General features: G+C 42.1%; 1 protein-coding gene across 4 annotated transcripts in view; it reads right to left on the bottom strand.

Moving 5' to 3' along the window:
* Positions 1–240: 240 nt before the first annotated feature.
* LOC142804140 (uncharacterized) overlaps positions 241–18,051 on the bottom strand; it is a 184,208-nt gene continuing 166,397 nt past the window's right edge. For 2 of the 4 annotated variants that reach the window (XM_075890737.1, XM_075890736.1), the window contains one exon: positions 241–2,928. In XM_075890737.1, the coding sequence (XP_075746852.1) occupies positions 2,680–2,928 (249 nt within the window). In that variant the 3' untranslated portion in view covers positions 241–2,679. The remainder of the gene's footprint in view (positions 2,929–18,051) is intronic. The other 2 variants (XM_075890738.1, XM_075890739.1) reach the window with 1 other exon arrangement.

Here is an 18,051-nt window from a genome sequence, read left to right as displayed (position 1 = left end):
GGACTATTTCGTTTTGATGAGCTCGCCTGTTTTTACGTTTCAAAGAGCAATAAATGTCGAAGTTACGCTGCTTTTATGTGCACCTACTTCAGGCTAGATCTGCAAACTCTGCGCTGTGTGGAGTTTCCTTTCATTGTTTTTTTCTCGAACAAAGAAACCTAAAATGCATCATCAGAAATTTTGAGTGAGAACCTTCTTACTTGGTAAATGCCTTAAAGTGGTGAACTTCAGCTGAATAAATGGCTGTTAATCAGAAATTTTTATTTACAACAGAAAGACAAATGACACTGCGATCTATGATCATAACTCAAGTGTTAGTACTTATGAAATAAATTGTGCACTCAAAAAAGTGATTTATTCATTCAGTCACAAATACTTCGACGATTTGTTTCGCAAATAAAATGTACAATGCGCTCGCGTTGAGCAAAACATATTTCAACGTTGGTAACGAAAATAATCCTTTTCTTTAAATCAACAAGATTTATTTTGTAACAGGAAAGGTTTGGTGTAGACAGGTTGGTTTTTCGATAACACGTCGTATGTGGATGCAAAACGAAGCCAAAATACCTGAGAGAAACAAACTATAACCTCTGGTTCCTAGACTTTTATATGAACGCTTTGAAATTGGTGACATGTATGTGTATCAGCTCGTAAATTGCAATTAGTACATTATACCGGCTTTACCACAAAAAACAGAGTTAATTACATTAGGATTGAAGTGTTTCGCCATCACAGTCGTCTCCGTACAGCCGCCGCCGTGTAGGACCACCACCAGATTTTAACAGAGAACTATCAATCAAACTCTTTCTATTAAAACAGGAGTCATTATTCCAATAGTGACATTTATTCTTCGGATCCACGGTATTTTACTTATGACTTACATTAAACACGACACCTTAAAAATGAATACGTCACGCTTTATGTATAGCTTAGCCAGCAACCTGACTAAGATATACATTATTTGAGGGCGGTTGTCCCTCAAACAACGAGTTACGGCTTTCAGCCACAACAGTTTTAGGGAATAGTGTTGACCTAAATCCTGGGTGAATAAGTAGCGTACTCCAGCCTTCAGTGTCATTCTTGAACACCAGTGGTAAAAACAGTGCTTTGACCATTGGTGCTAATGTTCCCTCTACCTCGATTGTGAAACGCGACACATGTTGGCACTGCCCCACTATTTCTGGTGCTGTTAGTTGAAATAAAATACGCTGTCCCAAAATAAACGAACTTCCGGTGCAGAACTAGCCAGAAAGTGTTCATTATGCCCCACGAGTTTGACGAGTTAATGAATCTTTTTCATATCGGAGTATCTCGGAGCTCTCCAGGGAGAGGAAATGAGGTCTAATTATTAGATATGTATACAGACATAAATTACTGTTTACAATTTAGTCGTTCACCGTGGTTTTACAAGCTGCGTAATAATTGACATATTTTTGCGTAGGCTTGCCAGTGTGCAAGGGGCTGTCAAGTACTGCACGTCCTGTTAAAGAGGTAGGCCATAATAAACCCTGCAGATGAATTCACCTTACACTTGTGGGTAGCAAATTCAACTTTTTTCTAAAAGGTAATAAAAGGTTTCTTACAGAAACTGTTAGCATGGCCCCCAGTGCTATGAAAAGAAAGGTTAAGATTTGCTTCGCGAACTTGCTTTGGTATTGTATAAAAGTCCAGTTAACGTGAAGAAAGTCTACCATGTGCGACACTTTATTTTACCGAGGCAAGTACTTTGTGTTATTCATATTTTCCTTTTTACGCGTTCCGGCAAACCCGTGCAGCCCACTACACAATGCCCTCACATGAGTGCCTTGAGCAGTTTTTGTGAATATTATTAACTAAATTCTGAACAACAACGACACATAGGTGCTGAGACAGGTGTTATTTACTGTCAGCTTCTAGAAAATATGAAAGTGGTTACTGTTTTGCTTTCTCTCTAATTCTATGCAGGAAAGCGTCCTTCATGAAAGTAGGGGCACCATGTTTTGTCATGTAGAAGGTAACAAACCTGCGTAAGTTTGGCTGAAACATTTTATAAACTGACGACAAAGAAGGTGGTGTATGACTAACTCTCATAGGTACGAAGAAGTTTTGCCCAATGTACACGGCGCATAGGCGGAAAATGCTCCAAGAACATGACTCACGTCATTTCTTGAGGTCCGCTTCTTATTCCTAAATTGCTGTTATCTATCTTAAACCTGAGTGTAATGACATTTAAAAGCCTGATTACTTTAGGCTGTTGCTAGGAATTGCGAAACAAACCCGTGATTTTCGCAGGTGTATTGCTTGACTATCTACATATTCACGAAACAGCATGAAGGCAAGAGCATATCCAGGCCTTAATTTATACTTTCGTCATGGGATAACACGCATAAAGCATATATTTTAGAACTCTCACAGTAGGACAAAGGCGTGTATATTACCGTTGTGTCACCTTATCTAAGACGCACTACCTAACCTTTCAGACCAGAGAAATATCTAAAGAAGTCAAAGTTTCGGGACAGCGGTTGTACTTGGCCGAATCCGTCAATTCGTCGTCCTGTGCCTTGGGCCACCGATCAGTAGCGTTTTCTTCTTGAGAATCTTTGCAAAGTGTTGCCATTGTTCCGTCTGGAAGAGCTCCGAGATGATTTAGACGCTTCTAATTGTCATCTTCCGTCAACCACCGCCATTCTTTCAAGCAGCTCACTTGCGTCGGCCGAAGCAGGAGACGGCGTTAAAAGAGCACTGCTTCCATCCACTCCTTTTCCTCTGGAAGTCTGGCACAGCCGGCGGCTGGTCTACCTGTTCGCGCTGCATCTGGCGGGCCATCTGCTTGGCCATAAGGTAGTTCCACAGCAGGTTCTCCAGGCCACCACTCGCCATAGCGCCACCGCCCATGCCACCAGTGCCCAGGCCCACGGCGCTGCCCCGCAGGCCACTCTCGTCCGCCACCTGAGTTAAATAGAGCAGACACTAAAGCGAAAAACACCAAAGCAAGTCTTTTTTTCTTCTTATTGTATCTGCCTGTGTACAACTCCACATTACTTCTTTTTTCAGAGAAAAAGCTCTTTGTGCCATAGGCTTGCCTTCCGTTGTGGTCATGGTATAGAACCACCGCAATAGCGAGAACAATGTGAGACAACAAAATGTTTTAATTTATTTCATCGTAGACGTAGGTTAATAATAACAAAAGACACGTGCTCTTCCTGCTGCAATAACCTATTGGGAAGAGAATTCTTGATTCTATGTGTACTAAATTGTGCATAGATATTGAGGCTTCCCAAGGCAACGTGTAACACAAGAGCACACGTCAAGCTCCAACCATTCACTCATATTAAAATGGTATCCCATCACCGCTGAGATCGTGGGTTCTTGGATTGACTTTCCAGACAAATCATCCGCTCAAGTGTGTTTCTAAATCCTGGTCGAATTGCCTAAGACAACTGGAAGGTGAAATAATTTTACGAGTCGCTTTATGCTTCATGAAGGAAAGTGGGATAAATCTAAGGGCTATGTTTGTTTGTGCAGCCGAATAATAATAAGACCAGACCGACAATTATGCCGAGGAATGTATTGGGGATGTCATTAGAAGTCATTCTACTGTCATTGTGAAGAAACAAAACTGGACGAAACGATAACGTGCCGTTGGCAGAGACCGAACCTGCGACGTTTGAACAAAGCATTCGATGCTCTTCCAGCTGTGGTACGACAGCCGTTACTTAACCGCCCACTTTATAGGGTATGTATGTGCATTAGGCGTGGGATCGTCACTCTGCGCTACCTGTTGCCATTGAGGTGAGTGTGGCTCACACATTATTTGCCGGTTGGCCTTACGTAGCGCGTGATCGCATTGCGAGCTGGAAGCTAACCTATAATCTCTCGCATACCACATAAAGGCATCAAGTTCGCCGGATGGAGATCCTCGCTATGAATGAAGGAAAGAAGGATAACTTCGAGGAATCGTTTTTTTAAACACATTACTAATGACAGACAATTATTATATTTACAGACACTTAAATATTATTAAACACATTGTGCACATTGAACACACCTATAATGGCAGACAAATAACTATGAATAATGACAGACAATGAACTGACAGACAACTATACCAAGAAAAGTGCAGGGGATAATATTGGAAGTATTCGTAATGTAACTGAGAATAATGAACAATGAAGAGAGAAAAATGAAGAAAGAATGTGGACGAAGAATGAAGAATGGACAAAAAGATAACTTGCCGTGGGCAGTGACCAAGCCCGCGACCTTCAAATGACGCGTCCTATGCTATGTTACTCAATTTACTTTAGCATTAAGCAACGCTCAGGAAAAGTATGGTTACTCGCCGATAAGATGCCTCGAGCTTCACCCATTTGTTATGATTCATTTCTTCGAGATGAGTGAATTTTTTTAGGAGCGAAGCTCTTTAGGCCTGCACCAGCCACCGAAGCTCCATGCGCCAGGCAAGCGCACCGAGCAAGACAACAGGTGCGTGCTCCCGGTGCACCGCGAGTGCAGGCGCTTGCTGTACGTTAACTCGTTTCCGCCCCCGAGTGCAACAGACGCTCTTCTCACCCGCTTCTCACAATAACGCCTTCACGAAAGCCAGTAGCGAGATCAGGCTCTTAGTCAGTGGCATCACATTTTCAGGAGCTTCGCTCATGGGTTGTATTCGTACAAAGAACAACTAGTTTTCACAGACATAGGTTTTGTGATGTATTGAAGTACTGAATGCAATGGTATGTTTCATAGATAAAACGCTATACAGTGTTCAGTGCCAAGAAATGTGTTTTTATCGGTGAAAGTAACGTGAACGGCAGCGCGAGTGTGAACTTGCCTCCGTAAGCAAAATAAATACTGGAGAACGTACAAGGCGTAACCACCTGCGGGTGCGTGCAAGCGTATCTCTGGAGGGGATCAATACATGGATCATATCTTTTTCTGTGGCGTGCTCTCACCTCAACGTTTGTGTTGAAGCCTTCAACACCCCTAAGGTAATTACGCTCTATCGAGTGACTGAGCTACCGAGTATCTCGACGCGCGTGAAAGAAGCATTTGTGGGCGCGAGAAGCGCATGCGTTAGGGCGCTTTATACACGAACCGATATGTATCGGTCGCCGGAAATCAATTTTCCAAGCGGTTTTTACAGCAGAAGCTGGTATGAGATCATAACAGCCCATTTTGTAGCCATAGCTGTGTGCTACTGCCGCTGCTGGTGTCCGTGACCACAATTGCGCGAAATATTAAAAAAAGGTAAAGCATAAAAACCAACCTCAATGGTCTGGTGAGATTTCAACCCAGGCCGTCAACGTGGCAGCCGAGTATTCTATCACGAAGCCACCACGGCGCTTGTAAAGCATTCGCAAAAAGCACAGATCGACAAGCCTTGTAGAGCCAACTCAGACTCGCCAAAACATTCCAGCGGCATACCTCACTCGGACTCACACTCACCAAAATTTTGTTCAACTCGACTCACTCGAGCTCGCGCTCACCTGATATTACCCGTACTCGAGGCCCTGTTTGAGTGCGACTGAGTTCCAGTGAGCCGAATCATGAGTTCGTTAGCCGAGAATCACCTTTTCCGACTACGGTGTTAATACTCTTTACATCAATATCACGACCGTGCTAATCTTTGCGCTTTTTCGTGTAGGGTCTTTCAATATGAGTTACGAATCATTGCAGACTAGTATATCAGGACATATTTTGAAAGAGGTGGCAACAGAACTCTCCCGAATTAACTTTTGTACGTAAGGGGAGGTGGTGCTGGTCATAGCACTTCTTAAGTAACTCAAGTCTCTGATCAATAAATATTGACATGGTGGTTAAATGATACTGCTTTGGATAACATGTCAGTAGACGGGATGAGCTAGCACTGAAAGGGAAAGTACAGGAATTCAGAGTCTCATTTCAGAACAGGTACTCGGCTGTTTGTGAGAAAACCAACCTTAGCGCAGATAAAATGAATGATAATCCGACGAGCATCATTACGGAGTGTGCAATGGAAGTTGGAGGCAGGGTAGTTATACAGGACACTAGCAAGCTTTTCCAGGAAACAAACAATCTCATTAGGAAGCGTCAAATCATGAGAATCTCAAGTACAGCAGACAAAATAGACTGGCAGAGCTTTCGAAGTTGATTAATAGGCATAAAGTATGCGATGTAAGAAGGTATAACATGGAGAGAATTGAACACGCTCTGAAAAACAGAGGAAGCGTCAAAGCAGTGAAGAGGAAACTTGTGATTGGCAAAAATCGGATGTACGCACTAAGGAACTAAGAAGGCAAAATAACTTCCAATATGGATAGGATAGTTAAAATAGCGAAGGAGTTTCATAGAGATCTGTACAGTAGCCGGGACTTCCACGACCTCAATACTATAAAAACTAGCAGTAACCTAGATGACAACCCACCAGTAATATTAGAAGAAGTCAGCAAAGCTTTGGAGAGCACGCAAAGAGGCAAAGCTGCTGGTGAGAATCAGGTAACATCAGATCTGATGAAAGATTGACGACAAATTGTGGTAGAAAAACTAGCCACCCTGTTTACGAGGTGTCTCCTGACTGGAAGAGTACCAGATTCTAGGAAGAATGCTAACATCATCTCAATACCAAATAAAGGACATGACAAGGACTTGAAGAATTACAGGCCGATCAGCTAGCTCTCTGTAGTATCCAAGCTATTTACAAAGTTAATTGCTAACAGAGTAAAGAAAACATTAGAATTCAATCAACCGAAGGAACAAGGAGGATTTCGAACAGGCTACTCAATATTCTACCACATTCATACTATCAATAAGGTAATAGAAAAATGCTCAGAATATAACCAACCACTATACATAGCCTTCATAAATTACGAGAAGGCGTTTGATTCAGTAGAAATATCAGCCGTCAAGCAGACCCTGTGTAATTAGGGCATCGATGAAGCATATATAAACATCCTGGAAAAATCTACAGGGGATCAACTGCTACAATTGTGATTCACAAAGAAAGCAACAGAATATTAATCAAGAATGGTGTAAGGCTATGATTTGCCCAATGCTATTACCGCGTGCTTACGGGTTGTTTTCAGAAGCCTACAACGGGAACAGTTAGGAATAAGAGTTAATGGAGAGTACTTTAGTAACCTGCGCTTCGCCGATGACATTGCATTGTTGAGTAATTCAGGGGATGAATGGCAACTCATGATTACGGAGTTATACAAGGAGATCAGAAAGGTGGTTCTTAAAATTAATCTGGAGAAAACGAAAGTAATATACAAGAACCTCGGAAGACAGCAGTGCTTCCAGAGAGGTAATAGAGCACTTCCAGTTGTAAAAAACCATGTTTACTTAGGGCAGGTAATAACCGCGGTACCAAACCATGAAATGAAAGTAAATAGAAGAATGAAAATGGGGTGGTGCACACTTGGCAAGCACTCTCAAAATATGACAGGTAGATTGCCACTATTCCTCAAGAGGAAGGTATATAACAGCTGTATCTTGCTGGTACTTAGCTACGGAGCAGAAACCTGGAGACTTAGAAATAGGGTTCAGCTTAAATTGAGGACGACGCAGCGAGCAATGGAAAGAAAAGTGGTAGGTGTCACCTTAAGAGACAAGAAGAGAGCAGAGTGTATTAGGGAACAAATAGGGGTTAAGGATATCATACTTGAAATCAAGAAGAGGAAATGGAGATGGGCCGGGGCATGTAGCACGTAGACAGGAAAACCGCTGGTCTATAAGGGTAACTAACTGAATTCCCAAAGAAGTCATGTGGGTTAGGGGGAGACAGAAGGTTACGTGGACAGATGAGATTAAGAAGTTTGCGGGTTTAAATTGGCAGGAGCAAGCACAAGACCGGGATAACTGGCGGAACATGGGAGAGGCCTTTGTCCTGCAGTGGACGTAGTCAGGCTGCTGATGATGATGATGAGACAGTAGTATAAACGTGAAACCAGGCGGCTGATAGAAATGATCAAATTGAGTAGATTGTAGTAACATATGTCGGGAAAAAAAGGGGAGCTCACTGAAGCTCACGAAAGAATTATATGTTAGGCTTTCGACTCCCTCAGACTCCGATTCACCAAAGTTCCAATAAACCGGACTCATTCGGCTCACACTCACAAACCTTCTCCTCAACCGTACTCACTCGGACTTAAACTCACCAAAATATTACTCACCCGGACTCACCCATACTCAGACTCAATGCGAGATGTGAGGCTTGGTGAATCCGAGTGAGTCGACTCATGAGTAAGTTCGCTGACCTGTGCCAAAAAAAAAAACCTATACATGTGAAGTCGGCCCAGCACTCGCGTCAACATGCGTAAAATAGCGAGGCAGAAGAACGAAATATAAACCAGGCGTTCCCAATAAGAAATGCACAGCCATTCAATCGTTCAATCCTTCGAAATCTTTGAAAATGGCTCAGCCATAATTCTTTGTCGTCAGCTGCCGTTGCGGGTTGTAACGTCACTTGGAGAGGAGCATGCACCGTCTTACAAATATGAAGGTCTACTCTGCACAGGTGACAACGTTTGCAGGTGTGCTTATTTAATTGAAGCTGAGCGCTCGATCAGGGCGCTTTCGTCACATTCATTTCATAAGACGAAGCGCGTTTTGATTGATAACACTCGACGTTTTGTACGGCCAGTAGGAGTTCCGTAAACTGGGAAAAGTGCTTGGGATACTGGTATGGGGATCATCCTTCCACTCCAAACGTTTTTGCCAACATCCCATGGGCGAATCAGCCTTCGAAATATATGGGCGTACCACTAAAATTTTATCGTAACAGGGAGCTGTATGGGTGGCGGAAAGCCATTGTACTGCGTAAAAAAAGTGGATAAAGTGGGAGGATGGGACTCGCGGCCCACGATGTAATCTTGCGGCCCATGATTCATAATCTTTTCTTTGTCTCTAAACTCTGGTAGAAATTGCAGGTTTTGTATAGCTGGCGTGTAAACGTGCAAAGGCTCCACCGTTCGTTTGCAGTATTTATATGGTGATCAGTGTGGGAACAGTGTAGTCGGACTAACCTTTTTTGCCGCGTTTGGTTCTGTGGTCTCGGTCTGTTACATTTGTTGTTAATTCAGGTCTTTAGTCATTTTATCTTTCTCCAAGACACAAGATGACCGCTACTATGTGCAGTTATTTATCTAAGGCTTAAAAAAGCTCTACCTTCACTCGTTTTCACCTCGGGCCACGTGCATGGGGCGCTTTACGGTTATTCAAAAGTCGTCGGTGCATGCAATTTTAGTGGCATGTTTTTCTATCGAGTATCTATCGGGAGTAAAACGAAAAAAGGTTGAATACCGACCTTAACGACAGTGCTTTACCAGTACCATTTGACCGAAGTTTGTATCTTCCTAGACATGGTCAAAATGTACTTGCTCGAGTAAAAAAAAAAGGGCTGCCCCATCTAGTCCAAAATCAATTTTCCTTAAGCTCCACAGAAGAGCTCTAGAAACTCTAGAACGCACTGTTTTTTCTGTCCTAAACCTGAAACCAACGGATATGTCTTTCTGATTTGTTGGGAAGGTGTGGTCTTCTTGGACATCCTGCACGGAACTACTACAATTTATCGTTAAATGCCATGGGATCAGGTTTTTACCAGTTAATGAAGAAGACGATGAAGCAATTAATATAATGTTATTCTGCTAGGCCTTCACCGTATTTGAAAAATTACATCGCGTTCCCCTCTGCTGACATCAATACACTGCCTATTTTTTAATGTTTTCGAAGAATGATTGCGAACTTTACTGAAGACTGTAAAATTAGAGAACCAGTACCAGAGTAGCTCGAACAAATTGAGCGACTTAATTGTACAAATGAATTCTAAGTTTATGCACTATATTTATGCACTATATCTATATTTATGCACTATATCATCACTGTATTATGTGCAGCAGAACGCAATAAAGAAAAAAAGGCTTTGAGGCGTAGTAGTTAGCGCCGCTCGCTGGAATTGAGAGGTTGCTGATTCGACTCCACGTAGCAAATTTATGCCTGCTGTTTTTTTTCTTGCAATTACTGAGTATGTATATTAGAACGTTACGCACGTGACGGATACTCTATCATAAACTACTTTCATGTTAAAAAAAACGAATACGTTGTTGAAACGTGTGAGGCTGCATTCGCTTCGAAAGACGTGGACCAAGAAAGACGTCTCGTTGCCAGTTTCAAGGAGGCAGCAGAGACCAGAGGGTTCCTGAAAGTAGGAGCACTCTCACCTAGAGTACAACCGGGATTAGCGCCGCTTTACCGTTTCGTGAAATAAGCGTTCATTTTTTTCACCTCGACAATCTATGTTATACCCTCTGTTGATATGTAGTTTTGACAAGTTGCTGATTACTAAATGGGATCATTTTATTACCTCTGCTACTGTAATAAGAACAACACCAGAATAAGTGCTCGGGTTTTGTTCCCGAGCTGCACTTTAAAGTATTTGAGCGTATCTGATGCCTATGATTGCTTACGGCGAGACGCACCTATTGCTCCTTTTTTCTCTGCCTTTGAGCATCGGTGACTCTGACATTACTTAGGAGGAATTACGCCAAATAAGTACGCTTTACTTTAGTGAACAACAGTGGAGAATGAGAAACCCAGCTGGCATGGCAGCAAAGTCCGAGTCATCGGCTTCCAACACATGGAAGCGCAGATTTTGAAGTGGTGCGTGTACGTTTCGTTCACGACTACTACGTAAAGTTGTTGCGTCTATAACACAAGCAACCAGCCGAAATTGCATTACATTATTGCGGTGGCACGGCCACTTGTGCAAGTTTCCAGATCGTTTCGATAACCACGGGTTCCCAAGCCTTCTTATTGTACTTCTTGTATTACCACAGAGGTATCTTTTTCAGGTGTCTCTTACTTTATTTAAGAAATATCAATGAAGATAGCGTAAGTTTTCATGATGTAGTGTATTATAACGCTGTTCTAGTTACGTCAGCGTTGCGAGTTGTCGGCCAAAACAGGTGAGATGAAATGAAGGCGTATATTAGCGATTCCTAAAACCCCAACCATTAAATAAAGCTCCGTGTGGAGAGAACGGCCAACGTTATTGAGCTTTGCGTCCCCTAGGCTGACAAAATCACCTGATGAGTTCACTCGCTCACATTCACTCAGACTGCCCGCCTTCGTGGAATAGTGGTATGGGGCTCGGCTGCTGCTGAACCAAGGTCGTGTGTTCGATCTCAGCCGTTGCACTCGCATTTTGATACAGGCGAAACGGTAGATGTTCGTGTGCTGTGCGATGTCAGTGCACGTTAAGAAGCACGAGTTGGTCAAAATTTTCGGAGCCCTGCACTAGGGCGTCTCTCACATTGTTATCGTGTTTTTGTGGCGTAAAGATATCATTATCGAATCAATAAGACTTAGATCGGTCCGTAAGTATGAGTTTAGGCGAGTTGAACAGAGTAACACTTTTTCGAATTTGAGGCCGGGTGAATACTGTTGAGGAAAATTTTAGTAAGTTTGAGATCAAGTGGGTCTGGTTCAGAGAAATATTAGAGTAGTATGAGTCCCAGTGAACTCTAAGCACAAAATATACTGCCTGAGTGCGAGTGCGCTCTACTTTTTATTGCCCAGTTATGGTCCTATCTTTCCAACTTTAACGTTGCTATCACCCCTATATTGGCTTACCTTTATAGTCAAGTCTATTCGTGCCCATCTCAACACTCTTGCGGCCATGTGTCAACTCGATATTCGTTGGCCAGAGGAGTCAATTCTCGGCTGGTAAGGCCATCCCCCGCCAACTGTTTCACTGGAGGCTCTCAAAAAAAATATCTAGCGCCAGTCGCGCACTTCACATTACTTTTCTTACTTTATTTTTGATCACTGCGGATGACTCGTATTTAACGGTATAGGATTAAAAGGCGTGTCGAGGAGCACCGGGTTTCAGAGATATTAGCATTAAAAATCATTGACAACATGATCACAAAAGCTATATTTAGGTTCACGGACTCGTGATTGTTGATTGATATGTGGTGTGTAACGTCCCGAACCTACCATATGATTATGAGAGACGCCGTGGTAGAAGGCTGCGGAAATTTTGACCACCTGGGGCTCTTTAACGTGTACCCGAATCTGAGCACACGGGCCTACAACATTTTTGCATCCAACGGAATTGCAAAAATTCATAGGGACTCAGAAAAAACGATGATTCCGGGTCTGAGTGACTAATATGTTGGCGAGTTTTAGTCTCAGTGAATGCACCTCAGATAAAGTTTATGCAGTCTGAGTAAATGTGAGCCCGACTGGGGCAAATTTTGGCGAGTCTGAATTTGAGTGAGCCCTTAGAGCTGAAGAGCGAGCTTCATTTCTTTCGCCGATCTACGATGTTCCCTACTTAGATAAGGAATTGAAGCCTAGCACCTACGTTAAGAATAGGTCACCGCTAGAACTGAATGCATCATTTTGCAAGCGCGATGCATACCATTGGTCACCTCTCACAATGTGGACCCATCGTAACTAAATTACTATTAAGTGTTTCTACGTTTGAATTCGACGATGTTTTAACGCAAGCTGTGGTCCAGTACCCCGAATTAACTTCAGTGACAAATAGTTCTTCAATCGTTCTGCATGAACATCTTTTTGTAAACTCTTGCCTCGGTCGAAACGCTGCAATCGAGGCTGGTAGCCTAGACCACAGTTATGGGCTTAAAGGTGCTGCATCACACGTTGTCTGCTAAGCTACTGTAACTGCTCACAGTTTAGGCAGTATAAGATATGCATTTCTGTGGGGCAGGGGAAGCGTGTCACCAAAGCAACCCACAGGAAAAAAAAACGAGATGCTAACGCGATTCATAGTAGGTGACGATCAAACAATGTACTTTTTCAATGCTTTCAGTAAATATTACGTATCTTGAGTATTTTTTACAAGTTTCTTAATATAGATATATATAGGCACGCGCAAGAGGCATTTTCACTTTCCTCTTCTAAAAATGTCACCGCCTGATAAGTCGTAACTTCTTCGACGAAGAAATATGCATATTTGAGCCTGTATGAAGAGAGTCTCAATAAATGGATGCAGAACGGCTATACCTCGCGAATTTCTTTATTCCGGACCACAAATTTTTATCAAATCAAATAAAAATTATATTAAATTGTGATTGGTTGTTATTTCTTCGAAACTTCATGCAATCTACGTGCCTCAGTATGTGACATTCTTGTGACGCCAAAATTTGCGAATTACGTGCTTTATAGAAATAAGTTAGCTGAGCATTTCAAAATGAGCAGGCAATACAAGAAAAAACTTTATTAGGCCCATAAAACAACGCGGACTTAGATGATCTGTTTCGTCTGAGAAGTTTCAGAAAATAATCCGTTTCTTGAAATCCTGGAACATGATACAATATGAAACATGCGAGACACTGGTTTAGTGTAACATGTTCTGAAATATTCTAAGCAACACGTAAAAAAAATTTCACTCGTTAGCTCTGGAAGTGTTCGTCTTTCAGGAACATTTTACTTCTTTTATTACATATTCCTACTTTAACGTACACATAATCAGACAAACGCACACAAAATCTTTCGTAAAGTAGGTAGTGACACGGCTGAACATTCGCCGATAGTGATGGCAGGGAAAAATAATGTGTTTAATGCGAGAGAATTTATCTGCCTGGTAAGATGCATGTTCAGTTGCAATGTACGAGTAGTGAGAACCAAGCGAGGGGTTTTAAATGAATTTTTTTCAGCTTTACACTATTAGTTTCCACTTCCTTAAACTTACATTGCTTTTTTATCGCCAGTAAAGACAGATTCAGTAGGTTGTAAATTGAGAAAATATTCAGCAAATTGAATTCGCTAGTAAAACAAAGCCCATAACGCCTTACCATAACTGCAATATGAATGTACTCATGCTTCGCTATCATGCTAAGCATCCCCTATCAAAAGTCCACTCTTTTTTATGTGGGAAATTTACGATATGCTTGTAAGACCTGTTATGGCAAAAACGTCTCAATGATCTGACAAGCCCATTGAAATTGTAATACATACGTTCATTGAGGAGAAATGAAATAAACTGGCAAAGACATCCAAAAAATAAGATCTATAGTGATCTCCTAACTTTTCTTGGCGCTACCGGCCGATGTAAATATACCGCGAAGGAACATGAGTGTCTTGCCAATCGACCACTTCTAATGTGAGGCAGTGGCAACACTAGCACGTCAAGTACATTTATTACCCTACGAGCGCATAACATAAGATCTTCGTGTCATTCAAACACAATATATGAATGCTGCTTTCTGCTTACCGCATTGAATTCCAAGTGATCAGATACACTTTCAATCATATAGCTTCATTCCTGTATATTCGACAAAGCTTTACCTCTTGAACATTGGAGAGAAAACCTGATCACAGAAACATTACTTAGTAATAACTAGTAATTGTTAACACCTAACGTTTCGAAACAAACATATGATTACCAGAGACGCGGTAGTAGAAGGATTTGGAAATTTAGACCACCTAGTTTTGTATAACGCGCGCCTCAAAGGCCTCAAGCATTTTCGCTTCCATTGAAAATGCGGCCGCGAAGCTCGGAATTCGATCCCACCAATGTGGCCAGGAGTTGGGCACCACATCCCCTGCAGCATCGTGTTGGGGCACTCCTAATCAGAGCGTCAGGAACAAGTACAACATACATTGCTGCAAGGCGACCACTATATGCACTATTACAATGAGCTAACGCAGTAATTTTATTCTTGTTTAGGAGAGCTTGCAGCTTATGTAGGAATGCGTAAGTTCCCATCGCTGTAGCCAGTACATTTTCAATTTATTCTATAAATGTGTTTACAAGAAGCACTGGCCGAGCAACAATTTATCACATTGTATATTTCCTGTACCACTTTTGCTGTTCTTTCGCTCAATAAAACATTACGCCCATTACTTATGTTGAAGCAAAACCGAGTAAAATTACTTTACTAGATACAGCTCCCGCTAACGTGCTAGCAGGCTTATATAATATAACAACCACAAATATATTACCAGTTTCAGTTATTAGAGAAAATATGTACAGTACTCACGCATTGAAGCGGGACAAGTTAGGGCTAAGTATTACACACGACTTCTGCTTCACCGTCTTCATTAGGGTCATATCAGCGTAAACTTTTCTCGAATGCATACATTATACGAGCGTTTGTTCTTGTCAGACCGAATTCGTCGCCACACAAAGTGGTTATTTCGAGCGATTTCGCATACCAGTCATTGCACTAAAATGTCATGTTTGAATGCGCCAGCACTCTACATATTACGTCTCTCTCTTCGAAGTGTTCTGAAAGCCGTTCAGAAAGACGTGATGACCTCACGCGTGCTCTGTAACGAGTCAATTTTTGTGCTCGGTCAGTTCTTTTCAATAATTTTGATGATCGGAAAATGAAAAAGAAAATTATTGAGCGGTTAGGCCTACAATGTCCTTTTGGACCAGTTTGCGGAAATCGCAAGTGGCATAGAGGTCTCACAATTTCATTGGTAGGATATTTCGAAAAGAATGCATGCTTTCTACACGCGCCGTCTACTAGTGAATTATATGTCCCGAGAGAAGGATCCCTTTGGCGTGTATTCCTGAAAAAACGATATTATTTCGAAAATATTCTCAAGTGCGTTTATTTTACACAGGGTTGTCGATGATCATTCCAACAAGGGATCAGCGCTATTAGAGCAACTTAGCGGCAAATTCTTTTGATTTTTATTGGCTGCCAAAGAAAGTTTCTGTTGATCGTTTTGTACCTATAGTGACGCCGCTTTTTGAGCATACACGTATCTTGGTTTCTCATCATCATCAGCACCACTATACGCCCACTGCAGCGCGAAGGCCTCTCCCATGATCTGCTGATCATGATTACGGTGCAAGTATCAATTTGTTCTGATTTATTTCTGCAGGTGTGAAGTATTGTTTGCTTCTCCGCCTGATTCGTACGCAGAAGTAAACAGGTGTTAAATTCAGCTAACAAACAAGTGTTCTAAAACCTGCCCGTCCAGTTCTTAACTTCGTAACAACTTTGAATATGAGAAAAATGCCGCGAATAATAATTTTCAATGAGATTATATCATCAAAACAACACCAAAGGCTCATGGTATTAATAGAATAATTAGGTGACGTAAATCCTAGGATACCTGGAAGTTGCCAGTCAGGGCTTGTATACCTTTTCAGCAGCCGAACAAAACAGGGGACCTTGAAGTGATGCTTTTGCCACTGCCATTGGCGCATCATGCGACTTTCATGACTGTCGTATGTCGTGCCCTCATTTAGCATGAGACATTCCTATTCACAGTGCGGTAAGCACAAATTGAAAACGTCTATTTTTTCCTCGTTGACCTCAATTTTACCTTCTGTTGTACGTGAGTGCGTAAATCGATTGTACATGTGTGTGCCTGGCAATCAATTAGTCAAATCAAATCAAATCAAAAGTACGCCCGCTCATTCTTTGTTAAGCTTTACAATCGTCATCGCGTGTTGAAGGCAGCGGAATTTTCCAACAGTGTTGCTTTGCTTGAAGCTGATACACTTGAGCCACGCCCGGAAACATTACGGCAGACACGCCTGCTCTTCAGGTAAGCAGTGACCTTTCAAAGAATAATTTGTGAACAAAGGCATTGCAGTATGTGACAAGCAGTGTCTGCTTTAAGACCCGTGCTATTTATAAGCCAGATTCGATGGGACCTTTCCATTTACCACACGCCAGCAAAATGGTGATGCGCCCAAGTCACGCACCGTGAAGGCGCCACGCATTTCCACGGCATCGCTCTCGCATAATTTGAGTGTTTTTTTCTTTGTGCTGGTGGCTTGTTACGTGCCTTTCTGGCGCAGAAAAACATCAACAAAAATGCTGAGTTATTTTTCGCTTCTGCTGATGTCTGTCACGTTCTTTTAACAAATGTCTGCTCTCTTTCTCGTTTGACCTTCGTTTTGAAGCAAGAGAGATGCACTCCAGCGCTTGTCCAGCTTTTTGAAGTGTAGAGAGGGCTTCATTGACGTTAATATTTTCGCAACGTTTCAAAACAAAAACGCGAATAATGCCCACACGCGTGAGAATTCACTTTATTTGACAGTTAATTGTTCCGCAAGTGGCGCATCCCGCAAGTGTGTTTGGCTTATAGAAATATTCGCACTTGATGTTCAATGTTTTCAAGGCGCATGTGCGTAGCAATTCTGCCATTTGATTGAAGTTACTGAAAATTGAAATTCTGAAAATTGGACGTCTCTTTCCATGCAGTGGGCTGTGTGTTTACGCAGTTATATTGCATAGGGTGCTAGTAGGAAAGCAAGTTAGTGCGGTGAGGTAAATAATAAGCAATCGTTACTGCCGTGCTGAGGAGTTGTGACAAGAATGTCCCCTTCGTTCATCCTAGACCACAATAAAATATTATTAATAAAGTATGAACGCTTCATATCCCTAAGCAAACAGCACACTGGCATTTCCACTCTTCATCACTGTGTTATCTTTATATGTGTTTAGGCCTAAACAAAACACCGCGAATGGCTTTAAGGTTAAGCCAAATGAAAATGCACGCTGATAGTCAATAAAACATGGTAATGTGTTAGCCATAGCAATGATAACAGAGTGGTGACAGTCACCTGAAGTAAATTCCATAATTTAAGGTCACTTTTGCACCTGAAGGTGCGTAGCTCATTTTCATGCGCAAAATACTTTCGGCAACGCGTAGGGATTCAAGTTAGAGCTCGTACAACGAACGCATGCAAGGGCTACGTCGCTAGCTGAGCGAGAAGTAACGACAATAATCTTTCAACTGTTCAGTCACATTAGGCGTGCCTTCCTACATAAATGCACACAATTTGTAAAATTGGCCACGTGAAGGATATTTGCGGCCGGCGTATACCCGGCATTGTGAAATAGAACTGTGTCGTGCATTATAGCTAAAACAGAGGTAGCGGCCATGCACAAACCTTCAAAGAGCTTGAATTGAGTAGGCTTGGTTAGACAGTTATCATATTTGTAATCAAATGAACGCACCTCTCATCAACCATGTGGTTGCCTCTGCAAAGCATTGGGTAAAATTTATTATTTCGGCATCTGTACAGTGTGTAGAAAGACATCTGAAATGTACGCTGCACATGCATGCTAGGTGCTATGAGAAACTTTCATTATA

The sequence above is a fragment of the Rhipicephalus microplus genome, chromosome 3 (assembly GCF_043290135.1).
Source record: "Rhipicephalus microplus isolate Deutch F79 chromosome 3, USDA_Rmic, whole genome shotgun sequence".
In the NCBI taxonomy this organism is placed as follows: domain Eukaryota; kingdom Metazoa; phylum Arthropoda; class Arachnida; order Ixodida; family Ixodidae; genus Rhipicephalus; species Rhipicephalus microplus.
This window is presented reverse-complemented; position numbering and strand designations above follow the sequence as displayed.